General features: G+C 46.4%; 1 protein-coding gene across 1 annotated transcript; it reads left to right on the top strand.

Moving 5' to 3' along the window:
• Nucleotides 1–559: 559 nt before the first annotated feature.
• LOC138851632 (uncharacterized) lies at nt 560–21,771 on the top strand. Its single transcript, XM_070080941.1, has 3 exons — nt 560–715; nt 5,329–5,472; nt 20,951–21,771. Exons 1-3 carry the CDS (start codon nt 587–589, stop codon nt 21,146–21,148), a joined length of 471 nt encoding a protein of 156 aa, XP_069937042.1. The 5' UTR covers nt 560–586; the 3' UTR covers nt 21,149–21,771.
• The last annotated feature ends 3,248 nt before the right edge of the window (nt 21,772–25,019 follow it).

Consider the following 25,019-nt stretch of genomic DNA (forward strand, 5'->3'; position numbering starts at 1 on the left):
CTTCCTCACCGTCACCAGACGACCCCCGGGGATAGAGACTTTGAAAGAACTGTACGAGTCCTCGCTTGTTTTTTTTGAGGCCTCAAACTTCCTCAGAGATACCTTTTTGCAATCATCCAATCCTTATCTCAGAGTAGGTGTGAAAGTTCTCGTTCTTGATATATATTAGCATTACGAGAAAAAAGACAGTGGTAGCAGTGAAGTGTTATATTGATATAACATTTCGCCACTTAGTGGGCATTTGCAAGTATTGGAAGAAGTCCTCATATGCGTAAAAATTATACCAAATGGAGATACCCTTTCCGTTTATACAGTATCATTTGCTTTAAAGAATTTTGGAGCTCATGTATAATGCCTAAATACATTTTGAATACAATATTGAATACTTATATCTCGATCAAAATTTTTAGAACATGGAAATAAAACTAGTTTCATTAATTCTAGTATATATGGCTTATCTAAAGTATAGCTGCATTTTAGATATGCAACTTCAATAAGATAAGCAGTTGTTACAATTACAGATCTCTAAATTAAAATTTCCTTTGTCTTGCAGGGTCTGGCAAAGAGACACGTCCTCGTCAAAGACATGACAGAAATTATTCGTGATATAGCCGCAGGGAAAGGTGTGTTCACTGAAAATCGCAGTGCCATGGAGTTCCTCCTCAATACTCTGGTTGGTCCGTCTAGGAAATCTTATGGTGTTCGCACGATAAAGGTAGCTTCCTTTAAATTTTCCAGCTATGTGTGACTAATAATAAATGATAACATTTAAACTTGTCCAATAAATTAAGTCATGAGGATTCTCAAGGACTGTGACCAGACCATAAAGATTGCTTATTGAAAAGTATTATTTTGATTTAGGTTGATATATTCCTTCTGTACAGATGTCAGCTGACTGCGAAAAGTGAAATTCACGTTTAGGAAATTACCTCAGACATGACTTTAAGATTATGTGAATAGGTTTAAAGCCTGTCGACTAAACAAAAATCAATAACAGTGCTTGTAACCTGTACACCATCAGCCCAGAATATTTTCTTACAAAATATAGGGATTAAAGTGACCATAAGACTATATATATATTGAGAGAAAACCTCTCTTTGTAAACATAAGAACATAAGAAAGGAGGAACACTGCAGCAGGCCTGTTGGCTCATACTAGGCAGGTGCTTCACAATCCATCCCACTAACAAAACATTTGCCCAACCCAATTTTCAGTGCCACCCAAGAAATAAGTTCGGATAACTCTATCCACTCAAATGCAAGTCCCACTCAAATCCAACTCTTCTCACTCATGTATTTGTCCAACCTCAAATAACCTCAATAACCCAACTAGGTAGACTGTTCCACTCATCAACTACCCTATTTCCAAACCAATACTTTCCTATAACCTTTCTAAATCTAAACTTGTCTAATATGAATCCATTACTGCGGGTTCTCTCTTGGAGAGATATCCTCAAGGCCTTATTTGTATCACCTTTATTAATACCCATCTTCCACTTATACACTTCGATCATGTCTCCCCTCATTCTTCTTCTAACAAGTGAATGTAATTTAAGGGTCTTCAGTCTTTATTCATAAGGAAGATTTCTAATGCCATGTATTAATTTAGTCATCCTACGCTGAATGTTTTCTAACGAATTTATGTCCATTCTGTAATATGGAGACCAGAACTGAGCTGCATAATCTAGGTGAGGCCTTACTAATGATGTATAAAGATGTAATATAACCTCTGAACTTCTGTTGCTTACACTTCTTGATATAAATCCCAGCAATCTGTTTGTCTTATTACGTACGCTTAGGCATTGCTGTCTTGGTTTAAGGTTGCTGCTTACCATAACCCCCAAGTCCTTTTCACAATCTGTATGGCTGAGTTCTACATTATTTAACTTATAAGTGCTAGGGTTGTGGACACTCCTGAACTTCAGAACCTTGCATTTATCTACATTGAACTGCATCTGCCACTTTTCTGACCAGGTATTGAGTTTGTTTATATCCTGCTGAAGTTCCCTGATATCTACGTTTGAATCAATTATCCTACCTATCTTTGTGTCATCGGCGAATTTGCTCATATCACTAGTAATTCCCTCATAAAGATCATTGATATATATTATAAACAACAACGGGCCCAAGACTGATCCCTGTGGAACGCGACTTGTTACAGATCCCCACTCGGATTTAACCCCATTTATGGACACTCTCTGCTTCCTGTCTGTGAGCCATGACTCGATCCATGAGAGCACTTTTTCCCCAATGCCATGAGCTGCCACTTTCTTTAACAGTCTCTGTTGCAGTACTTCATAAACTGAAGAACAGCATAAGAGTATCATCTTAAGGCATTTATTTTAATAATCAGAAAATGTTAAATCTTAACTGATGATTTTAACATTAACAGTATCTACACTTATACTCTTTTTCACATGTATAACTCTTATTTCTACACATGCACACACTTATACCTATATAAATCTTGTTTCTTTCTCCCAGAATACTTATAACATCTCATCGTATTCCCCTACTTTGGTAACTACCATTATCTCTCCGCTATCTTCTCAGTCTACATCTTTTGACTTTACCACTATGCTTCCTACATCGTCTTTATTGGCAGAAACTATTGAAGCCATTTCGGCGTTTATCGAGGAGACGGAGTCGGTGATGGACATTTGACTCACCTCTCAGATCTTCACATTCTCACGTTCCACATTCTTTTACATTTGGTCCTGCTCACCTTTCTTCTTATGGTTCCAGCAAATCGTTTCTTGCTTCTTCACCGCTACCGCCACACACCAACTTCATGGATCAACCTAGCCCGTAAACACCACGCACTTTCTGTTACTGTTGCCTTCCTACTCGCATCTAATGGTTTTCTTACAATGAAATATAGGAGGATTTAGGGATAATAGACGGAAGCTTTAAATGTTTCTCTCTCAGTTTTCCCCTGTATGTGTCTGTTTAAAAGTACTAAAATTGCTTTACGTTGTTGGCCTTGCTGTCTCTTGCTATGATTTACTGCAATCACTAGATCCTTTTCCTCTTGAGACATTTAACGAAAATATGATTCTTGTGCGCATTCAGATTCCATATTCTTATGTTTTTGTTGGCACTTTGCTATATTATAGTGTGATTCGTGTCTGCTTGGAAGTAGGTCATGCCTATAGATTTAGGCAACTGCAGAATCCATGTATTATGTTCCGAAAATGTTGCTGTGTTTGACAGAAATGTAGGTAAGTGGTTCAGAAAACCGATTAGTTGATAAATTAGACACATGTGCAACACTTGGGTATCAGTATTATGGAAACGTTTCTCCACACCATTGCTTCATCATTAGCTCCTTCACGCATATGCTGCATTCTTATCAAGACTGGCGCACTGATTACGTCGACTCCAGGAAAAGGGACTGATTACCTCAAACACCTGATTGTCACCATTCTTCTTTGTATTGGATTGATGAAGCTGTGTAACGAAACGTTTCAATAAAAAAGATATCCAAATGTTGCACATGTGTCTAATTTATCAAGATCTTCTTCCTCCTTCGTCTTCTTTAGACGAGCTGTTACATTTTTTTACATACTCTGGTTTGAACATTAAAATGGTATAAAATACCGACAGATTGTTAGGTAAGACACATATGCAACAGTTAGGTATCTTTATTTCGAAACGTTTCGCCTACACAGTAGGCTTCTTCAGTCGAGTACAGAAAAGTTGATAGAAGCAGAAGAGACTTGAAGACGATGTAATCAGACGATGTAAGGGTGATGGACTGATTACATCGTCTTCAAGTATCTTCTGCTTCTATCAACTTTTCTGTACTCGACTGAAGAAGCCTACTGTGTAGGCGAAACGTTTCGAAATAAAGATACCTAACTGTTGCATATGTGTCTTACCTAACATAATCTGGTTTACCCGAAGCAATGGAATGGAACCACTGATCGACTCCTAGATTTTAAGCGAGTAAGGGCGGTTACCGCGTCGTGCAATTCAAGAAGCGAAGTGTACTTGTTGGCGAGAATATGTTTCTACTGTCACTTCCACTTCTTCCATGAATGTAGTTTGGAAAAGGATACGGAAGTTGAGTGTCAAGTACTCTCCAGACCCAGCTTCCATTGTTATGGCTATCGACGTCAGCGTTGCAGACCATTATGGTTGCCAAACAAATTAAACATTACCTTGTCTGTATATCGCAAGAATTCCATCTTTTCCCCTCGCTTCCGTCCTTCAAAACTGCCAGAGTCAACATTTAGATTTTTCTTCTTGCATTGAGGAAACTTACAGTGTGACTTTCTCGCTTTGTGAACTTGAGTAAAAACTTTCCATTTGGCGACCACCTGCTGTTGGACTCGATGGCATCCTTATCTGTATGCTTCAATAATTGCATCCTACTTTGCTCGTCATTTTCTTGTTTGGTCTCGAGGGTTTTTTCCTCTTTAATGGAAAGCCGCCGTGATTTTACCTTTTCGTCAGTCAGATAATTCGGGCCATGTTGCCTCTCACTATAGACACATCACTCTTATTAGTGCAATATTTAAGTTGCCAGAACTGTCTGGTACAGTGTAGTACTTGGAAACGTGCAATTGTCTCTCCCCTCGTCAATTTGGTTTTCGTAGGGGTCGATCCACTACCGGCTCCTTACTTTGCCTGGACATACATGTTCGTAACGCATTTGCTAATAAACACTAGCTTACTGCAGTGTTTTTTTTGTTTTCGAAAAGTATGACACTACCTGGTGTTTTAACATGTTGGACCAGGCTCATTCCTTAGCCTGTCGGGGTAATCTCCCACTTCTCTATTCTCTCTCTAAACTTGATCCCAGTCTTTATCAAGGGTTACGTTTTTCTAGGTGCTTTTCGTTCCTCCCTAGTTGAGAGCCTTGACACACAAGTGAACGTTCCAACTTTGCAAGATCAGCGTGATGCCCATTGTCTTCTTTTGTCCTCTTTCATGACCTTAATGATCCTCTTACATACTGGTTGGTAACGGATGTCTGTTGAACTTTTCTGTTTAAACGTCGCCACTTACGTCTGCTTATTCACTATCAGTTTCACTTAATTTACCTCCTCTTCATGATCACCCGGCATCTTTTTTCTTCCCCCCCTTGGGAAGAACCGACGAGTTATGTTTTGTCTTCTCAGTTTTTTGTATAATTCTTTGTATAATTCATATTTGATAACTCATGTCTAGATGAACTGCACCTGTAAACACTAAGCAGTTTGCTTAAATAACTAGTTTCAATAGCGATATACTAATAAATATAATGAAGATCTGTGACACTAAAGAGAATGTTATGTTCCATGCACCACCAGCAGGAATGTTATTTTACTTACAACATCAACAGGAATGTTACGCCACCTACAACATTGCTATCGGAATCCCGAGAAACTCTCCTCTCAAATCCAGTTTTGATAAGATCATCAGCAATATCTTCGAGAGTGGTCTTGTGAGGAAATGGAAGCAGGAGTCCTACAGTCTCTACAAAAAGGTGAACTATTTAATATGTACACATAAATTCCTCTATGGGTGTTTGCCCATCTAACCCTATTCTTCCTTTCTTTTCATGGCATAACTGTTTCCTTATAACTCCACTTCTGTATAATTCCCTTTCCGTATTACTAGCTGGTTGAATCTTCAGGTGGGTACATCTTCAGTTGTGTATAACTCTGAGTTTAACTCCACCTAGCAATAATCTCTAAGAAATAATATCTAATGGACATAATCGCATCCACACATGATCCACTTACAACATTTTCAACAAAAGTGAAAGGACATAAGAACATAAGAAAGAAGGAATACTGCAGCAGGCCTACTGGCCCATGCGAGGCAGGTCCAAGTCTCCTACCGGCTTAAACCAATGCCCCAACCTAGTCAGGTCAGGTCTCATTCACTTACGGAAGGAACACGACAACCGACCTAGTAGCACAAGCTAATCAGGTCCAACTCACACCCACCCACACCCACCCACACCCACCCACACCCACCCACACCCACCCACACCCACTCATGAAAGACAGTGTTGAATTCTGTTCATCCATCAATGATTTACGAAACGATAAAGATTTCATTATTATTCAAGAATGATACCGATATATTCACCGACATAATGGAATCTCACTGCACAAGCTGACAAGGTTCTTTAACATTACCCAAATATACAATGCATATTGAAAATTATTATGACTATTAATGTAAATTATGAAAAATAAGAGCTTCACGATGCAATGTGTATGACATACAAATTCAATTAAAAAACAATAATACTATTGTGAGCACTGCGTAGGTTCAGGTGCCTATCTCTAGTAATAGTATAGCTATTATTTTTCGTTAGCTTACCTTACCTCGGACATGTGTAAAACATTAGTTATATAGTAAAAAGCTCTGTTCTATAAGGCACAGTACTCGTTCCCATTCTATTCCTCATCCTCATTTCTGACATAGAGATGTAAGCCATAGCTCCGTGTCTTCCTTTGCGGATGACACCCGGATCACCAGGGCAGTGACCTACAACGAAGACACTGCGAGACTCCAAGCGGACATCAACCAAATCTTCGAATGGGCCACTCAAAACAATATAAAGTTCAATGAGGACAAATTTCAACTACTCAGATATGGGAAACTTGAAGAAATTAAAAGTGTGTTAGGATATACAACAAATTTTAACCATACATTAGAGCGGAAAAGTAATGTGAACGACCTGGGAGTGATAATGTCAGAGGATCTCACCTTCAAAGACCACAACAATGCATCTACCTCATCCACTAGGAAAATGATAGAATGGATAATGATAACCTTCAAAACTAGGGACGCGAAGCCCGTGATGCTTCTATTCAAATCGCTTGTGCTCTCTAGGCTGGAATACTGCTGTACACTAACAGCCCCCTTCAAGGATGGCGACATTGCAGACCTGGAGAGTGTACAAAGAACTTTCACGGCACACATAAGTACGATAAGGCACCTAAACTACTGGGAACGGTTGAAGGTCCTTGATCAGTATTCCCTCGAAAGCAGTCGAGAGAGATACATGATAATATACACTTGGAAGGTCCTGGAGGGAATGGTACCAAACCTGCACACAAAAACCATTCCATATGAAAGCAAAAGACTCGGCAGGAGATGCAACATTCCCCCGATGAAAAGCGCCACGAGTACACTGAGAGACAACACAATTAGTGTCCTGGGCAAAAAACTGTTCAGTTGCCTCCCAGCATACATAAGGGGGATTGCCAATAGACCCCTGGCTGTCTTGAAGAAGGCACTGGAAAGGCACCTAAAGTCAGTACCTGACCAACCGGGCTATGGTTCGTACGCCAGCTTGCGTGCGGCCAGCAGTAACAGCCTGGTTGATCAGACCCTGATCCACCATGATGCCTGGTCTCAGACCGGGTCGCGGGGAAGTTGACCCCTGAAACCCTTTCTAGGTAACTCTCCAGGTTTGTGTATAGAGGACCATAATGTGTGTTGATATAGAGATCATGTAAGAGATGTGTGTGTGTGTGTGACACGTAGTGTAGTTCTCTCACTTGCTGGTTGCCAACCACACAAAATTTGTCTCTTCGTTGCTACAATGAAGTACCAGCAGTGATTTTAGTTAGCTTCGTAATAATTATTACATCATTAGTTTTGTCATTATTAATCCCAAGTATTTTTAAAGCATTGTCTTACTAAAATTTCCCTATAAATTTATTTGTTTGATTTTAACTTGTATTCGATTATTGTGAGACCGCATCAGACACTGCTGTAACAATAACAATAACACCCAGGGAACACTTCAGTCTTCATCAGTTTCTCGTGTGCAATAGGAAGTATGGTATATTTTTTTCATTAATTAAAAAAAATTTATTGACAAAAATATAAAAAAACGCATATTTTATACATTTACAGAAAAAAAAAAATTCTTAACCAAAACTTTTCTCTTACACGCTTAATAATACCATTAAAAACCTGTCATGTTGTGAGTGTACAGTGATGCAGATCAGACCACTTAATTTCTTTTAGCTGATAAATGGTGGTATTTTTTTTTTACGCTCTTAACTAGCATTTATCACTGTATAAATGGTATAAAATAGCGACAAATTGATGAATTAGACACACGTGCAGTTCCTGGGTATTTTTATTTTGAAGGCCGTTATTCCAACTAGAAGCACATGCAGTTTAATAGAGAAATTATATGCGGATGACAGTGGAAGATGAGGTAATCAGATTTGACCCATAATCTTGATTACTTTGAGTTCCTTGAGGCTCAGGGACTAATTACCTCATCTACCACCATCTTCAAAACTGAGGAACTGACTACCTCATATACCACTGTATTACGAATATAATCTCTGCATTTAACTGAAAAAAAAACACTGGTTGGCAAAACATCCACAAACAGAGAACAAAGTATTACACATATGACTGACTCCTCATCATGTACTGACGTCCGACACAGCAACACTATGGGTTCTTGCAACAGAGGATATCATTTTCAACCAATTTGCTAATCAACGGCCCAACACTTAGGATTGATCAGTTTCCATTACTTGGTACTGCGTTCCTGTGTACATACTTTCAACAGCTCCTCCTCATCCGGCTCCAGTAACCCGGAGTTCACATTTCTGCTGCACTTTTAGATTCATCATCAGAAAGGTACTGAATAGTTTTGGTCGTATTATCTCATCTACCACTGTTTTCCGTATATAATTTATATGTTGAACTGAATAAGCCTCTGACTGAGGAAAAGCCATCAAATTATAGATACCTAAATGTTAAAAAATTAACTAAATTCATCATCATATAATCAACAAACCAAAAATAAGATATATATCAGTCACTTACATAACGAGGACATGAAACCCTCTGACCAAGGGTTAATTACATTTAACACATAAACCGTCACACCATACGGGCATGCAATATTTACACAAATAACCCGCACATAGAAGAGAGGAGCTTACGACGACGTTTCGGTCCGACTTGGACCATTTACAAAGTCACACTAACCAGAAGTGGAGCAGGACGGCTATATATAGGCAGGAAGAGGTAGTGGTGGTAGTAGTAGTAGTAGTAGTAGTAATAGTAGTAGTAGTAGTAGTAGTAGTAGTAGTAGTAGTGGTAGTAGTAGTAGTAGTAGTAGTAGTAGTAGTAGTAGTGGTGGTGGTAGTAGTGGGGAAATAAGGAGGAGGAGCCAGTAAAAAATAAAGGAAGGGGAGCACTGCAAGGGAGCTAGGTGCCCACAGAGGGAGAGCAAGTGCACAGCGGTGGGGGAAAGGGGAAGTGATGAAATAAATAATGAAGGAACAGAAACACGAGACAGAAGAAAGACAAAAAAAGGAAAGAGGAAAGGGGAAGAGAGAGAAGAAGAAAAAATGAGGAATCAGGTTAAGTCACGAGTGTTCTGAAGTTTGGAGTATTTTACAATGTAGTGGGAGAGGAAGGCATCAACAGAGACGAAGCCAGGACTAAGATTCATACAAGGAAAGTTGTGTATTAGAGAGGATTCAACAAGACGGCGACTGTTAAAGTTGGAAGTAGGGAAGACAGTTTTAGCAGAAGACCAGTCAATAGGATGGCTGTGATCTCTGACGTGACAGAACAGAACATTGTTAGTGTCGGCAAGCCTAACACTATTTTTGTGCTCCCTAAGTCTGTCAGAAAGAGATCGACCAGTTTCTCCAAAGTATTGAAGAGGACAGGAGGAGCAAGAAATAGAGTAGACACCAGGAACATCTGTAGAGGGAGGAGAGGTATGAACGAGATTAGTGCGAAGAGTGTTAGTCTGGCGGAAAGTAAGCTTGATGTCTAAGGGACGGAGAGAATTGTTGAGATTAGAAAGACCAGAAATGTAGGGAAGGCAGAGGACAGAAGAGTTCCCAGGAGCAGAGAGTTTGGGAGAGAAGAAATTACGTTTAGCTCGTGAGAAGGAAGAGTCTATGAAATGGGAAGGGTAACCAAGACGGGAAAACGAATTATGAAGAGTGGAAATTTCTGCTGGAAGGAACTGAGGATCACAGATGCGGAGGGCATGGAGAAAAAGGGAGATAAGAACACTTTTCTTGACAGGGGAAGCATGATAGGAAAAGTAGTGAATGTACATGCCACTGTGCATAGGTTTACGGTAAACGGAAAAGGAAAAACCTGTATCTGAGCAGTTGACATATGGCGTAGACACAGATAACAATTACACTCACGTTAAGTGTATCGCATACAATACATTACATGTATTTATAATAGGGAAAACCTACACCATAAAACATAATACAGTAACAATGCACACTCCTACCTGAAACTACACACTGCATACCATATACAGTAATGATCTATACAAGCGTACCGGGCCATCCTCGCCAAAGTCCATGCCATTTTCCTTAGGGACAATAAATTCAAAATGCATGGCACACACCTATCCACAGGATGTATTCAGTTATATCCATGTGTGATAAAAAGGCAATTAAAACAAGACATGCTAACCCTATGTGCGAGGTCAAAAGAGTAAAGAAAAAAGCATGTGAAACTATCCGAACAGGCCTTCACTATCATACATAAAACAGCGGCCACATGACATGTAAAACAAGAAAAAATTACAGACCCAAACACAATAACCATATCAAACACTGAACTTTAGTAACATGTCAGAAAATCGTGAACATAGCAGTCAACATAAAACCCAATATACCAACATGCACAAGCACCAGACACACCGAAGTACCTTAATAGAGGCAAACAATCCTGCGATACCAACATAGCCATATAACATGTCAGACACAGTGATGATAAGACCTCAGGAATCACATCTGGCAACGCCCCACCGAACGAATGACAGCTTCCACACCTGAGGAAGCCCTCCTGTCACTCCTACCCACATACATAAGAACCTGGGATACAGACCATGACTACAGCCCTCCTTAGCTCCACCAGAGCACCGACCGCCTATACACAACAACCCACACAGGTTCCACTAATCAACCGTCCTTAAACCATACCTCCCAAACCATACATAATCCTCACTCATTCAGGGGAGTTCACATACTCAGGCACGCACCCTGCCCCTCACCGGGAGACCAACCTGCTGCAACCTCTGACTTCTTCATAAATTCAATAAATCCCCTCACCATGACACGATGGTACCCCATTGAATAATCTTTTCCCCACCTCCTCCCATAAAGGTCCCTGTTACGACACTTCATTCTGTAAAAGGTCGCTGTTAGGACCTTCCTATATTCCCCTGCCCCTTTATCCCTCATTGCCCATGAGACAAAAACAAAATTGACTACCAGGTATGCCACAGCTCTCTGGACCTTGGCTCCCACTCCGCCCACATTCAAACTTAACACCTGCAAAACCGACAGTCCTCCCCTCCCCCCATCCAGTGTACCATGCACCCCATCCATTCCCTCACAATACCTAAACGTTCGCAAAAGTGTACCTCATGAAGTGCCTTGTCCTCTTTCCTCACACTCTCTGCATGCCTAATCCCCCCTATTCTGTCTATCATGTAAAACCATCCCCGATGGCAGGATCCCATGAAGGAACCTGTACATTACCTCCCTCTCACACAGCCTTATATGTAAGCGACCCCAAATATCTGTTCACATATACATTGGGTACGCCCCTTCCACAGAAGCCACCTCCCGAGTCCCTACCACTTTATCGATGACCCAAACCCACAGATGCACCAGATCCCTAACATGCATTAACACCCATAACATATCCTTGCAATCCCTTAAATCCCTACCCCGCACCACCTCCGAATATCCTCATACACAACGCCTATCCTCCCCTACCCCTCCCACCAGCAGGAACCCACGCTTCACATAAACACTCTTCAGTCTACACTCCAAAAGAATTAACCCCAGCCCTCCCTGGTGTACTGGGATTGTCACCACCCTCCTCCTCAACCAATCACATCCCAACCCCCAAATGAAACGGAATACCCTACACATCAGAAGCTTAATATCCTTCGGTACCAATGGGTACATCACTGCCACATGCCATATTTTACTATAAAGAAGGATGGTGATGCGTGAGGTGATTCGGCTGCAACCCCTCTAATCTACCAATCATGCAATCTATCCCAGTACCCAATCCCCAAGAACTTCGACTTAGCTACATACACCCTCGTGCCAGTTGCCTCCCCAAATAAATCCACAAGCTGTCCCACACTCCCTAAAATCTCTCCCCCCCACACACACCAGAACTGTCGTATCATCAACATAACCAACAATTCCCAGTCTACCACAACCCAGCCCCCTGATCACCCTGTCCCTCACACACATTTCCACCACCCTATAAAAGGGATCCTGCAAACACGCAAAAAGAATCTGAGAGAGGGGACATCCCTATCTCAAACCCCTTGCCATAATGATGCACGACCCCACCTGTCCATTTACCTGCCCACACATAGCTGCCCCCTGATATAAAGTGCATGCTCGACACACGATCTCTTCCCCAAACCCCTGCCACTGCATAATACGTCACAAAGCTTCCCTTTCCACACAATCATACGCTGCACTCCAATCCAGCATCAACACTCCCCCTCCCTCCTCTTCTTGCACACACTCTATAAATCCTCTAATTACCCCATGTCCCTCATACATTGACCTCCCTGGTACCCTATATTGTCCAACTGCAGCAATTCTGCCAATGACCCTTTTGAAGCTGTTGCCCAGTATTTTAGCAAATAATTTATAATCCACACACAGAAGTAATATTGCTCAAGAGTCCCTTATCGTTGATGGTCCATCCCCCTTTGGTACCATGACCACAACCGCTGTCACTTGCAAATCCCCTATATCTCCCCTGTCCTTCAAATCATTGAACAGTCTCATGAAAAACCCTTTTAAAACACCCAAATGGTGTACGTACTTGGCAAACCGCCAATCCCTGGCGCTTTACCCCCACACATTCCCATCAATTCCGTCCATACCTCTTTCTCATTGATAATCCCACCTAATACCTTCCTGTCTCCCTTCTCAAGAACACATTGTACTCATCCCCCCATGTCCTCTAAAGCAGCCTCACACTCACACTCCTCATATATGGCCTGTACCAGGTATCCACATAACCTCCCATACCCTCTGCTGTGACCAACTCTTGCCCCTCCCTATACTCTCCCATCTTCTTATGCACATGCAATCCTACCATTTCCATGGCCGCTTGCCATTGCCACTGCCTTCGCAGGACACACGCCGATGGCCTGTCTCCCCACACCACCTCCTCCAACCTCCTCCCCACACCACCTCCTCCAACCTCCTCCCCACACCACCACCTCCAACCCCCTCCCCACACCACCACCTCCAACCCCCTCCCCACACCACCACCTCCAACCCCCTCCCCACACCACCACCTCCAACCCCCTCCCCACACCACCACCTCCAACCCCCTCCCCACACCACCTCCTCCAACCCCCTCCTCACACCACCACCTCCAACCCCCTCCCCACACCACCACCTCCCACCCCCTCCCCACACCACCACCTCCAACCCCCTCCCCACACCACCATCTCCAACCCCCTCCCCACACCCCCACCTCCAACCCCCTCCCCACACCACCACCTCCAACCCCCTCCCCACACCACCACCTCCAACCCCCTCCCCACACCACCACCTCCAACCCCCTCCCCACACCACCACCTCCAACCCCCTCCCCACACCACCACCTCCAACCCCCTCCCCACACCACCTCCTCCAACCCCCCTCCCCACACCACCACCTCCAACCCCCTCCCCACACCACCTCCTCCAACCCCCTCCCCACACCACCTCCTCCAACCCCCTCCCCACACCACCTCCTCCAACCCCCTCCCCACACCACCTCCTCCAACCCCCTCCCCACACCACCACCTCCAACACACCACCTCCTCCAACCCCCTCCACCACAACCACCACCTCCTCCAACCCCCTCCACCACACCACCACCTCCAACCCCCTCCCCACACCACCTCCTCCAACCCCCTCCCCACACCACCACCTCCAACCCCCTCCACCTCCTCCAACCCCCTCCCCACACCACCTCCTCCAACCCCCTCCCCACACCACCTCCTCCAACCCCCTCCCCACACCACCTCCTCCAACCCCCTCCCCACACCCCCTCCTCCAACCCCCTCCCCACACCACCACCTCCAACCCCCTCCCCACACCACCTCCTCCAACCCCCTCCCCACACCACCTCCTCCAACCCCCTCCCCACACCACCTCCTCCAACCCCCTCCCCACACCACCTCCTCCAACCCCCTCCCCACACCACCTCCTCCAACCCCCTCCCCACACCACCTCCTCCAACCCCCTCCCCACACCACCTCCTCCAACCCCCTCCCCACACCACCACCTCCAACCCCCTCCCCACACCACCTCCTCCAACCCCCTCCCCACACCACCTCCTCCAACCCCCTCCCCACACCACCTCCTGCAACCCCCTCCCCACACCACCTCCTCCAACCCCCTCCCCACACCACCTCCTCCAACCCCCTCCCCACACCACCTCCTCCAACCCCCTCCCCACACCACCTCCTCCAACCCCCTCCCCACACCACCACCTCCAACCCCCTCCCCACACCACCTCCTGCAACCCCCTCCCCACACCACCTCCTCCAACCCCCTCCCCACACAACCTCCTCCAACCCCCTCCCCACACCACCTCCTCCAACCCCCTCCCCACACCACCTCCTCCAACCCCCTCCCCACACCACCTCCTCCAACCCCCTCCCCATACCACCACCTCCAACCCCCTCCCCACACCACCTCCTCCAACCCCCTCCCCACACCACCTCCTCCAACCCCCTCCCCACACCACCTCCTCCAACCCCCTCCCCACACCACCACCTCCAACCCCCTCCCCACACCACCACCTCCAACCCCCTCCCCACACCACCTCCTCCAACCCCCGCCCCACACCACCACCTCCAACCCCCTCCCCACACCACCACCTCCAACCCCCTCCCCACACCACCACCTCCAACCCCCGCCCCACACCACCACCTCCAACCCCCTCCCCACACCACCTCCTCCAACCCCCTCCCCACACCACCACCTCCAACCCCCTCCCCACACCACCTCCTCCAACCCCCTCCCCACACCACCTCCTCCAACCCCCTCCCCACACCACCACCTCCAACCCCCTCCCCACACCACCTCCTCCAACCCCCTCCCCACACCACCACCTCCAACCCCCTCCCCACACCACCACCTCCAACCCCCTCCCCACACCACCACCTCCAACCCCCTCCCCACACCACCACCTCCACCCCCCGCCCCACACCACCCCCTCCAACCCCCTCCCCACACCACCACCTCCAACCCCCTCCCCACACCACCACCTCCAACCCCCTCCCCACACCACCTCCTCCAACCCCCTCCCCACACCACCACCTCCAACCCCCTCCCCACACCACCACCTCCAACCCCCTCCCCACACCACCTCCTCCAACCCCCTCCCCACACCACCTCCTCCAACCCCCTCCCCACACCACCTCCTCCAACCCCCTCCCCACACCACCACCTCCAACCCCCTCCCCACACCACCACCTCCAACCCCCTCCCCACACCACCTCCTCCAACCCCCTCCCCACACCACCACCTCCAACCCCCTCCCCACACCACCACCTCCAACCCCCTCCCCACACCACCACCTCCAACCCCCTCCCCACACCACCACCTCCAACCCCCTCCCCACACCACCACCTCCAACCCCCTCCCCACACCACCACCTCCAACCCCCTCCCCACACCACCTCCTCCAACCCCCTCCCCACACCACCTCCTCCAACCCCCTCCCCACACCACCTCCTCCAACCCCCTCCCCACACCACCACCTCCAACCCCCTCCCCACACCACCTCCTCCAACCCCCTCCCCACACCACCTCCTCCAACCCCCTCCCCACACCACCACCTCCAACCCCCTCCCCACACCACCTCCTCCAACCCCCTCCCCACACCACCACCTCCAACCCCCTCCCCACACCACCACCTCCAACCCCCTCCCCACACCACCACCTCCAACCCCCTCCCCACACCACCACCTCCAACCCCCTCCCCACACCACCACCTCCAACCCCCTCCCCACACCACCACCTCCAACCCCCTCCCCACACCACCTCCTCCAACCCCCTCCCCACACCACCTCCTCCAACCCCCTCCCCACACCACCTCCTCCAACCCCCTCCCCACACCACCACCTCCAACCCCCTCCCCACACCACCACCTCCAACCCCCTCCCCACACCACCTCCTCCAACCCCCTCCCCACACCACCACCTCCAACCCCCTCCCCACACCACCACCTCCAACCCCCTCCCCACACCACCACCTCCAACCCCCTCCCCACACCACCACCTCCAACCCCCTCCCCACACCACCACCTCCAACCCCCTCCCCACACCACCACCTCCAACCCCCTCCCCACACCACCTCCTCCAACCCCCTCCCCACACCACCTCCTCCAACCCCCTCCCCACACCACCTCCTCCAACCCCCTCCCCACACCACCACCTCCAACCCCCTCCCCACACCACCTCCTCCAACCCCCTCCCCACACCACCTCCTCCAACCCCCTCCCCACACCACCACCTCCAACCCCCTCCCCACACCACCTCCTCCAACCCCCTCCCCACACCACCACCTCCAACCCCCACCCCACACCCCCACCACCAACCCCCTCCCCACACCACCACCTCCAACCCCCTCCCCACACCACCACCTCCAACCCCCTCCCCACACCACCTCCAACCCCCTCCCCACACCACCACCTCCAACCCCCTCCCCACACCACCACCTCCAACCCCCTCCCCACACCACCTCCTCCAACCCCCTCCCCACACCACCTCCTCCAACCCCCTCCCCACACCACCTCCTCCAACCCCCTCCCCACACCACCACCTCCAACCCCCTCCCCACACCACCTCCTCCAACCCCCTCCCCACACCACCTCCTCCAACCCCCTCCCCACACCACCACCTCCAACCCCCTCCCCACACCACCTCCTCCAACCCCCTCCCCACACCACCACCACCAACCCCCTCCCCACACCACCTCCTCCAACCCCCTCCCCACACCACCACCTCCAACCCCCTCCCCACACCACCTCCTCCAACCCCCTCCCCACACCACCTCCTCCAACCCCCTCCCCACACCACCACCTCCAACCCCCTCCCCACACCACCTCCTCCAACCCCCTCCCCACACCACCACCTCCAACCCCCTCCCCACACCACCACCTCCAACCCCCTCCCCACACCACCACCTCCAACCCCCTCCCCACACCACCACCTCCAACCCCCTCCCCCCCACACCACCCCCTCCAACCCCCTCCCCACACCACCACCTCCAACCCCCTCCCCACACCACCACCTCCAACCCCCTCCCCACACCACCTCCTCCAACCCCCTCCCCACACCACCTCCTCCAACCCCCTCCCCACACCACCTCCTCCAACCCCCTCCCCACACCACCACCTCCAACCCCCTCCCCACACCACCTCCTCCAACCCCCTCCCCACACCACCTCCTCCAACCCCCTCCCCACACCACCACCTCCAACCCCCTCCCCACACCACCTCCTCCAACCCCCTCCCCACACCACCCCCACCAACCCCCACCCCACACCACCACCTCCAACCCCCTCCCCACACCACCACCTCCAACCCCCTCCCCACACCACCACCTCCAACCCCCTCCCCGCACCACCACCTCCAACCCCCTCCCCACACCACCACCTCCAACCCCCTCCCCACACCACCACCTCCAACCCCCTCCCCACACCACCTCCTCCAACCCCCTCCCCACACCACCACCTCCAACCCCCTCCCCACACCACCACCTCCAACCCCCTCCCCACACCACCTCCTCCAACCCCCTCCCCACACCACCACCTCCAACCCCCTCCCCACACCACCTCCTCCAACCCCCTCCCCACACCCACCACCTCCAACCCCCTCCCCACACCACCACCTCCAACCCCCTCCCCACACCACCACCTCCAACCCCCTCCCCACACCACCACCTCCAACCCCCTCCCCACACCACCTCCAACCCCCTCCCCACACCACCACCTCCAACCCCCTCCCCACACCACCACCTCCAACCCCCTCCCCACACCACCACCTCCAACCCCCTCCCCACACCACCTCCTCCAACCCCCACCCCACACCACCACCTCCAACCCCCTCCCCACACCACCACCACCAACCCCCTCCCCACACCACCTCCTCCAACCCCCTCCCCACACCACCACCTCCAACCCCCTCCCCACACCACCTCCTCCAACCCCCTCCCCACACCACCACCTCCAACCCCCTCCCCACACCACCACCTCCAACCCCCTCCCCACACCACCACCTCCAACCCCCTCCCCACACCACCACCTCCAACCCCCTCCCCACACCACCACCTCCAACCCCCTCCCCACACCACCACCTCCAACCCCCTCCCCACACCACCACCTCCAACCCCCTCCCCACACCCACCCCCAACCCCCTCCCCACACCCACACCGCATCAAACCTCTCATTCTTCAAATCTCTGTTATTTTCTTTCATCCCCTCTATTACCTCAACAGGGTATCACTGCCTCCCTATCCCTTAACGTTCCCGCAACTGCCCCTCAAGATACTTGATAAGCCCATAGGCAAACTGAGCCTCCCTCCACCCTCTCTGAACATAAAAGTCCCAGATGTTCCGCTTAGCTTCCCTATCCCACAAACTCAATAAATCCCCCACACTGCCCTCCCCCATCCACAGGCTCTCCCACAACCTAGCAAATGAAACCCTTCCTTCCTTGTCATTAAGCAACTGGACATTCAATTTCCAGTAACTCCCGAGGTGCGAGGCAGTCCTCCCCACTCTAACTCCACCAATACCCCTCTATGGTCCCCAAAAAAACACGTCCAACACACGCACCCTCCTAACTTCCGCCATCCTAGTCACATACAAACGATCAAGCCAAGATGCGTACCCCTCCACACAAAGGTGTGTTCCACCTCCCATGCAGAACCCCCCCCCCATGTCCACAAACCCCACTCTTTCTACAGATCCACCAGAACTTCCGAACAAAACCCCACCCCCCATGACTCCACTTCCTTGTGATATACCACACAATTCCAGTCGCCCCCCATGACCGCTAGGTCATGGGGGGCGATGACCACATGTGTGGTCATCGACCCCTGCTGATGACCACACTGTGCCACAATGTGATCATAGGCCCAGCATACTAGGCAAGTGGGATGCTGCCCTGCATATGTGACCATCACTTGCATCCTGAAGTCTTCCAAGATCACAAATGATGGGATGGGGTGTCTCAACGTCATTTTCAACGTGAACATTCCCTCTGGTAGTGCAGCATACGTTCCTTCCATCCACTCCCCCACCGAAGTCATGTGGACCGCCCCATATTGTACAAAAATAGCTCGAAGATCCTGCTCGTCTGCCTCAAAAGGCATGTTCTGGACTTTTATCCACATGTAATAATGAGACACATCACTCACTTGCACACTAATAGCAGAGTTGACTTCGAGACAAACCTCTTGAAACCCTTCCACGAAATTCTCATAGACACTGGCGTTGAGTAGTTTGACGAAGATCCTGTACACACCGTTTAGTGCCACACCATATAACTCCTTGTTGGCGACACAGTAAGTATCACGAATAATGGCTGGCAGCAATACCAAAGCATTCTGTGCAACTACCCCGCACACCAATTCTATGCAGACAGTGTTGATACATCGTCGCCCCTGCTGTGCCATTTTGTGAAAACCAAGCTTTCACCAGTTGTCAGTAGGGGGCAGGCCAAGCGAACGTCCGCTCTTCCCAAAGGTCGAGCAACCAATCCTTCCACAATTTATGCTGATCATGTGGACATTTAACACGAGAAAGAAAACAAAAGGAATCAGTCTTAAAATCGTTTTATTGTCTTATTCTTTTATTGATGCATTTTTTAGAGCATTTGAACATAAGAAGAGTGGAATGCTACAGTAGGATTATTGTCCCATGCAAAGCAGGTCTATCTCGCACCCAGCCTCCCCGTTTATTTAAGTGTCCAACCTTTTAATGCCAAAAGTTCTGGATTCGATGAGTTTGTTCCACTCATCCACCACTAAATATCAAATCTAGTTTGTCCTACATCATTTCTATATCTACGTTTGTCTAACTTAAATCCATGAGTTGTCATAGTTACATATTTTCAGCACGTTAAATCCAGTCTCCGTAGGAAAGGTTTCTTATGCAGGAGATCAACTTCGTTACACTTCTCTGCATGCTTTCCTGCGCATTTCAGTCCATTCTGTAAATTGGAGATCAGAAGTGAACCAAATAATCTAAACGAGATATTACCAAAGACAGAGTTGAAATAGAACTTTTGGTATGTATGCTTCTTGATATGAAACCAAACTTGTACTAGCTTCATTTCGAATACTTATGCACTGTTGGTTTGGATATGAATTTCCGCTAACCAGACTTTCTATGAAGATTTTACTTTCAGTTCAATGATGATCACCGCTATTTAGTTTACAGGTGCCATAGTTATTTTCATTTCCGAGGGTAATAGCCTTACGTTTACATCCATCTTTATTAAAGAACAGTACTACGTGTGTTGTACTCATGATAGTGTTTTTATTGAGAGAGGTAAATACTTTACACAAATGGAGTTTTGGTCGTCACAGCGATACATATTATGTAACATTAGATAATAATAATAATTATTATCATTATTATGTAAATGCAGGGGCCATATAGCACTTAAGGAATGAGAAATTATCAGATGTGATTTAAAGACGAGAAGGGTAGCTCTAAATTCTTGGACCAAGAGCCCTTCACAGCCTAAAAGGTACCACATTACAAGACTTTTCCATTGTAATAGTAATAATCGTCAGTCAGTGGAGACTCAGTAAATAAACACCTGTGGCTGAATTTGTATTCGTATTTTTAAATATGTCCTTTGTCATATCTGCCGCAAGATGCAAAGTTATCATGGCCAGTACATTGAGTGTACCTTTTCGCTGCAGAACAAGGCAGAGACCAAGATAGAGGGAGCAGGAGCGACTGATATAGTGAAGATAGTGACTGGCGACCTGGCAACAAACACAGACAACGTGCCTCTGAGCTTTGACCACACCCAGACCATCTTCTACGTCCTCATCTTCTGCTACGTACTCTCTTCTCTTTTGTTCCTCGCTGAGAGGATTCTGGCCAGAAAGAAATAATTTTTTTTCAGATTATTTAAAGCAGCAAGAATTTCAGACATGCTATTTTCTACATTGTAAGTTATTATTGTTAATAAGTGTTTACTGAGATTGGCAAAACATTTTTTGGTCTAAAGTGGCGAATATAGCCTTGTTATTTCGCATAATTTTTATACACAGGAGACTCATACAAGGTGCTTTGACTGAAGAAAAGTTACTTTAATACAACTTAAAGTAACTTTCCATCACCCACTCTGAAGACTCAAAGAAACTTAAATCACGCTTTCGCGTGTATAAAAAAAATACTTTAATATCATCAAAGGAGGTAACTGGATGATGGCGAGGGACTCTCCATCCACACAACTGTACTTGTCATCCAGTTCTTTGGATATATCTTTACTGTACCCATTCTTAAGACGCTTCTCATAAATATCGCCCTAGTAAGTTATTATGATGCACCTGAGTGCTTAATCTTAGTTTCATTGATGCACGCGAGTGATATAAGCTACTTTGATATACCTAACTACTTGGTGTAAGTTACTTTAATATATATGTACCTAATTACTTGCAGTAGGTTACTTTGGTACACCTATCTACTAGACATAAGTTACTTTGATACATCTTGCTACTTGATGTAAGTTACTTCAATACACCTAACAATTTGATGTAAGTTACTTTAATAAACCTAACTATTTGATGTAAGTTACTTCAATACACCTAACTACTTGATGTAAGTTACTTCAATACATCTAACTGCTTGATGTAAGTTACTTCAATACATCTAACTACTTGATGTAAGTTACTTTAATAAACCTAACTATTTGATGTAAGTTACTTCAATACACCTAACTACTTGATGTAAGTTACTTCAATACATCTAACTGCTTGATGTAAGTTACTTCAATACATCTAACTACTTGATGTAAGTTACTTCAATACATCTAACTACTTGATGTAAGTTACTTCAATACATCTAACTACTTGATGTAAGTTACTTCAATACATCTAACTGCTTGATGTAAGTTACTTCAATACATCTAACTACTTGATGTAAGTTACTTCAATACATCTAACTGCTTGATGTAAGTTACTTCAATACATCTAACTACTTGATGTAAGTTACTTCAATACACCTAACTACTTGATGTAAGTTACTTCAATACATCTAACTACTTGATGTAAGTTACTTCAATACACCTAACTACTTGATGTAAGTTACTTCAATACATCTAACTACTTGATGTAAGTTACTTCAATACATCTAACTACTTGATGTAAGTTACTTCAATACATCTAACTACTTGATGTAAGTTACTTCAATACATCTAACTGCTTGATGTAAGTTACTTCAATACATCTAACTGCTTGATGTAAGTTACTTCAATACATCTAACTACTTGATGTAAGTTACTTCAATACATCTAACTACTTGATGTAAGTTACTTCAATACATCTAACTGCTTGATGTAAGTTACTTCAATACATCTAACTACTTGATGTAAGTTACTTCAATACATCTAACTGCTTGATGTAAGTTACTTCAATACATCTAACTGCTTGATGTAAGTTACTTCAATACATCTAACTGCTTGATGTAAGTTACTTCAATACATCTAACTGCTTGATGTAAGTTACTTCAATACATCTAACTGCTTGATGTAAGTTACTTCAATACATCTAACTACTTGATGTAAGTTACTTTAATAAACCTAACTATTTGATGTAAGTTACTTCAATACACCTAACTACTTGATGTATGTTACGTTACTTCAATACACCTAACTACTTGATGTAAGTTACTTCAATACACCTAATTGCTTGATGTAAGTTTCTTTAATACACCTAACTACTTGATGTAAGTTACTTCAATACACCTAACTACTTGATGTAAGTTACCTCAATACACCTAACTCCTTGATGTAAGTTAGTTTGATACACCTAACTACCTGATGTAAGTTACTTTGATAAATCTAACTACTTGATGTAAGTTCTATTCAATTCAATTCAAAGTTTATTCTCTATGAGGATTACAATGCTGAGTTTACAGAATTTGGTTACTGTGTGGTTTACATGTAGTAAAATAATGATTACAGAGTGTACCACTAGAACACCTAGCATGGCTATGCATTTCGGGCAGACTTAGTTTAATTCTTAATTTTAAAATATTACAAATTATGAGGTAAGTTGGTATTATGGCTAAGTGACTAAATACTTGTTTGTGAATTAAGTAATGTGAATGCTTTTGTTTTGGCACAGTACATAGTTTCAGTATTGGAGTATCACAGGATTCATTATTTTAAGATTGAGATTAATATTTCTGTTTATGGTCAAATGGGTGAGTGTAGGTGTGAACCACCAGGTGGTATTCGTGTAGTTAGTTGACGGGGTGTATCAGGGAGATAAGATGTTTTCTAATGGTAGTTTTGAAGGTGATGAATGTGTCTGCAGTTCTAGAGTTCTCAGGTAGGGTGTTCCAGATTTTAGGGCCTTTGACATACATTGAATTTTTGTAAAGGTTTAGTCGGACACAGGGAATGTCGTAGAGATGTTTGTGTCTGGTGTTATGCCTGTGGGTTCTGTCACAACTATCAAGAAAGCGTTTTAGGTCAAGGTTGATATTGGAGTTTAAGGTCCTGTAGATGTAGATTACACAGTAGTAAGTGTGGATGTACTGAACAGGGAGTAAGTCTAGATCTATGAAGAGTGGGGGGGTGTGTTTCCAGGGATGGGATTTAGTGATTTTTCTTACTGCAGCTTTTTGTTGGGTTATTATTGGCTTTAGGTGTGTTGCTGCAGTTGATCCCCAAGCACAAATAGCATAGGTGAGGTATGGATAAATAAGTGAGTGGTATAGTGTGAGAAGGGCATTTTGCGGCACGTAGTATCGTATCTTGGAGAGGATCCCAACCGTTTTGGATACTTTTTTGGTTATGTGTTGGATATGGGTGCTGAAATTCAGGTTGTTGTCAAGGTATAGGCTTAGGAATTTGCCCTCATTATGTCTGGTAATTAGAGTGTTGTCGATCTTAATGTTAATTTGTGCATCTCCTGCTCTGCTACCAAACATAATATAGTAGGTTTTGTCAGTGTTAAGCGTAAGTTTATTGGCTGTCATCCAAGTCGATATTTTGATCAGCTCCTCGTTAACATTGGTGTTGAGGGAGGCAAGATTAGGGTGAGAGATGACATAAGTCGTGTCGTCAGCAAAGAGAATGGGGTTCAGGTGTTGGGATACGTTTGGAAGATCATTGATGTATATGAGGAAGAGCAGGGGACCAAGGACACTTCCCTGCGGAACTCCAACATCAAGTGGCCGTGTTGTTGATGCTGTGTCTTTAATGGTGACATACTGATACCTATTAGTAAGGAAAGATTTGAATTAAGCAAGCGCATGGCCTCTTATACCGTATTGGTCAAATTTGTGGAGTAGGATGTCGTGGTCTACTGTGTCAAAAGCTTTTCTTAGGTCAATAAAAATTCCTAGTGGATATTCCTTATTTTCCAATGCTGTGTAAAGCAGATCTAGCATTTTTATGATTGCATCATTAGTGCTTTTATTTTTCCTGAATCCAAATTGGCAGTGGTTGAGTATGTTTTGTGCCGTTATAAATGAATAAAGTCTCCTGTGCACGAGTTTCTCAAAGATGGCAATGGTAAGTTTGATATTGGCCTATAGTTGTTTAAGTCTGTAGGGTCACCACCTTTATGTATTGGTGTAACCCTTGCCATCTTGAGTAGTTTCGGGAAGGTGCTAGTTTCTAGTGACTTGTTAAAAAGTAATGAAATAGCATGCGAAAGGACATGGGCTGCTCACTTGTACAGTAATGGTGGGACATGAGACATATTCCATGAGTCATTTTTAAGTGACTTTATAATCTCGGTGACTTCCGTG

Source organism: Cherax quadricarinatus, unplaced genomic scaffold (genome assembly GCF_038502225.1).
Source record: "Cherax quadricarinatus isolate ZL_2023a unplaced genomic scaffold, ASM3850222v1 Contig1303, whole genome shotgun sequence".
In the NCBI taxonomy this organism is placed as follows: Eukaryota; Metazoa; Arthropoda; class Malacostraca; order Decapoda; family Parastacidae; genus Cherax; species Cherax quadricarinatus.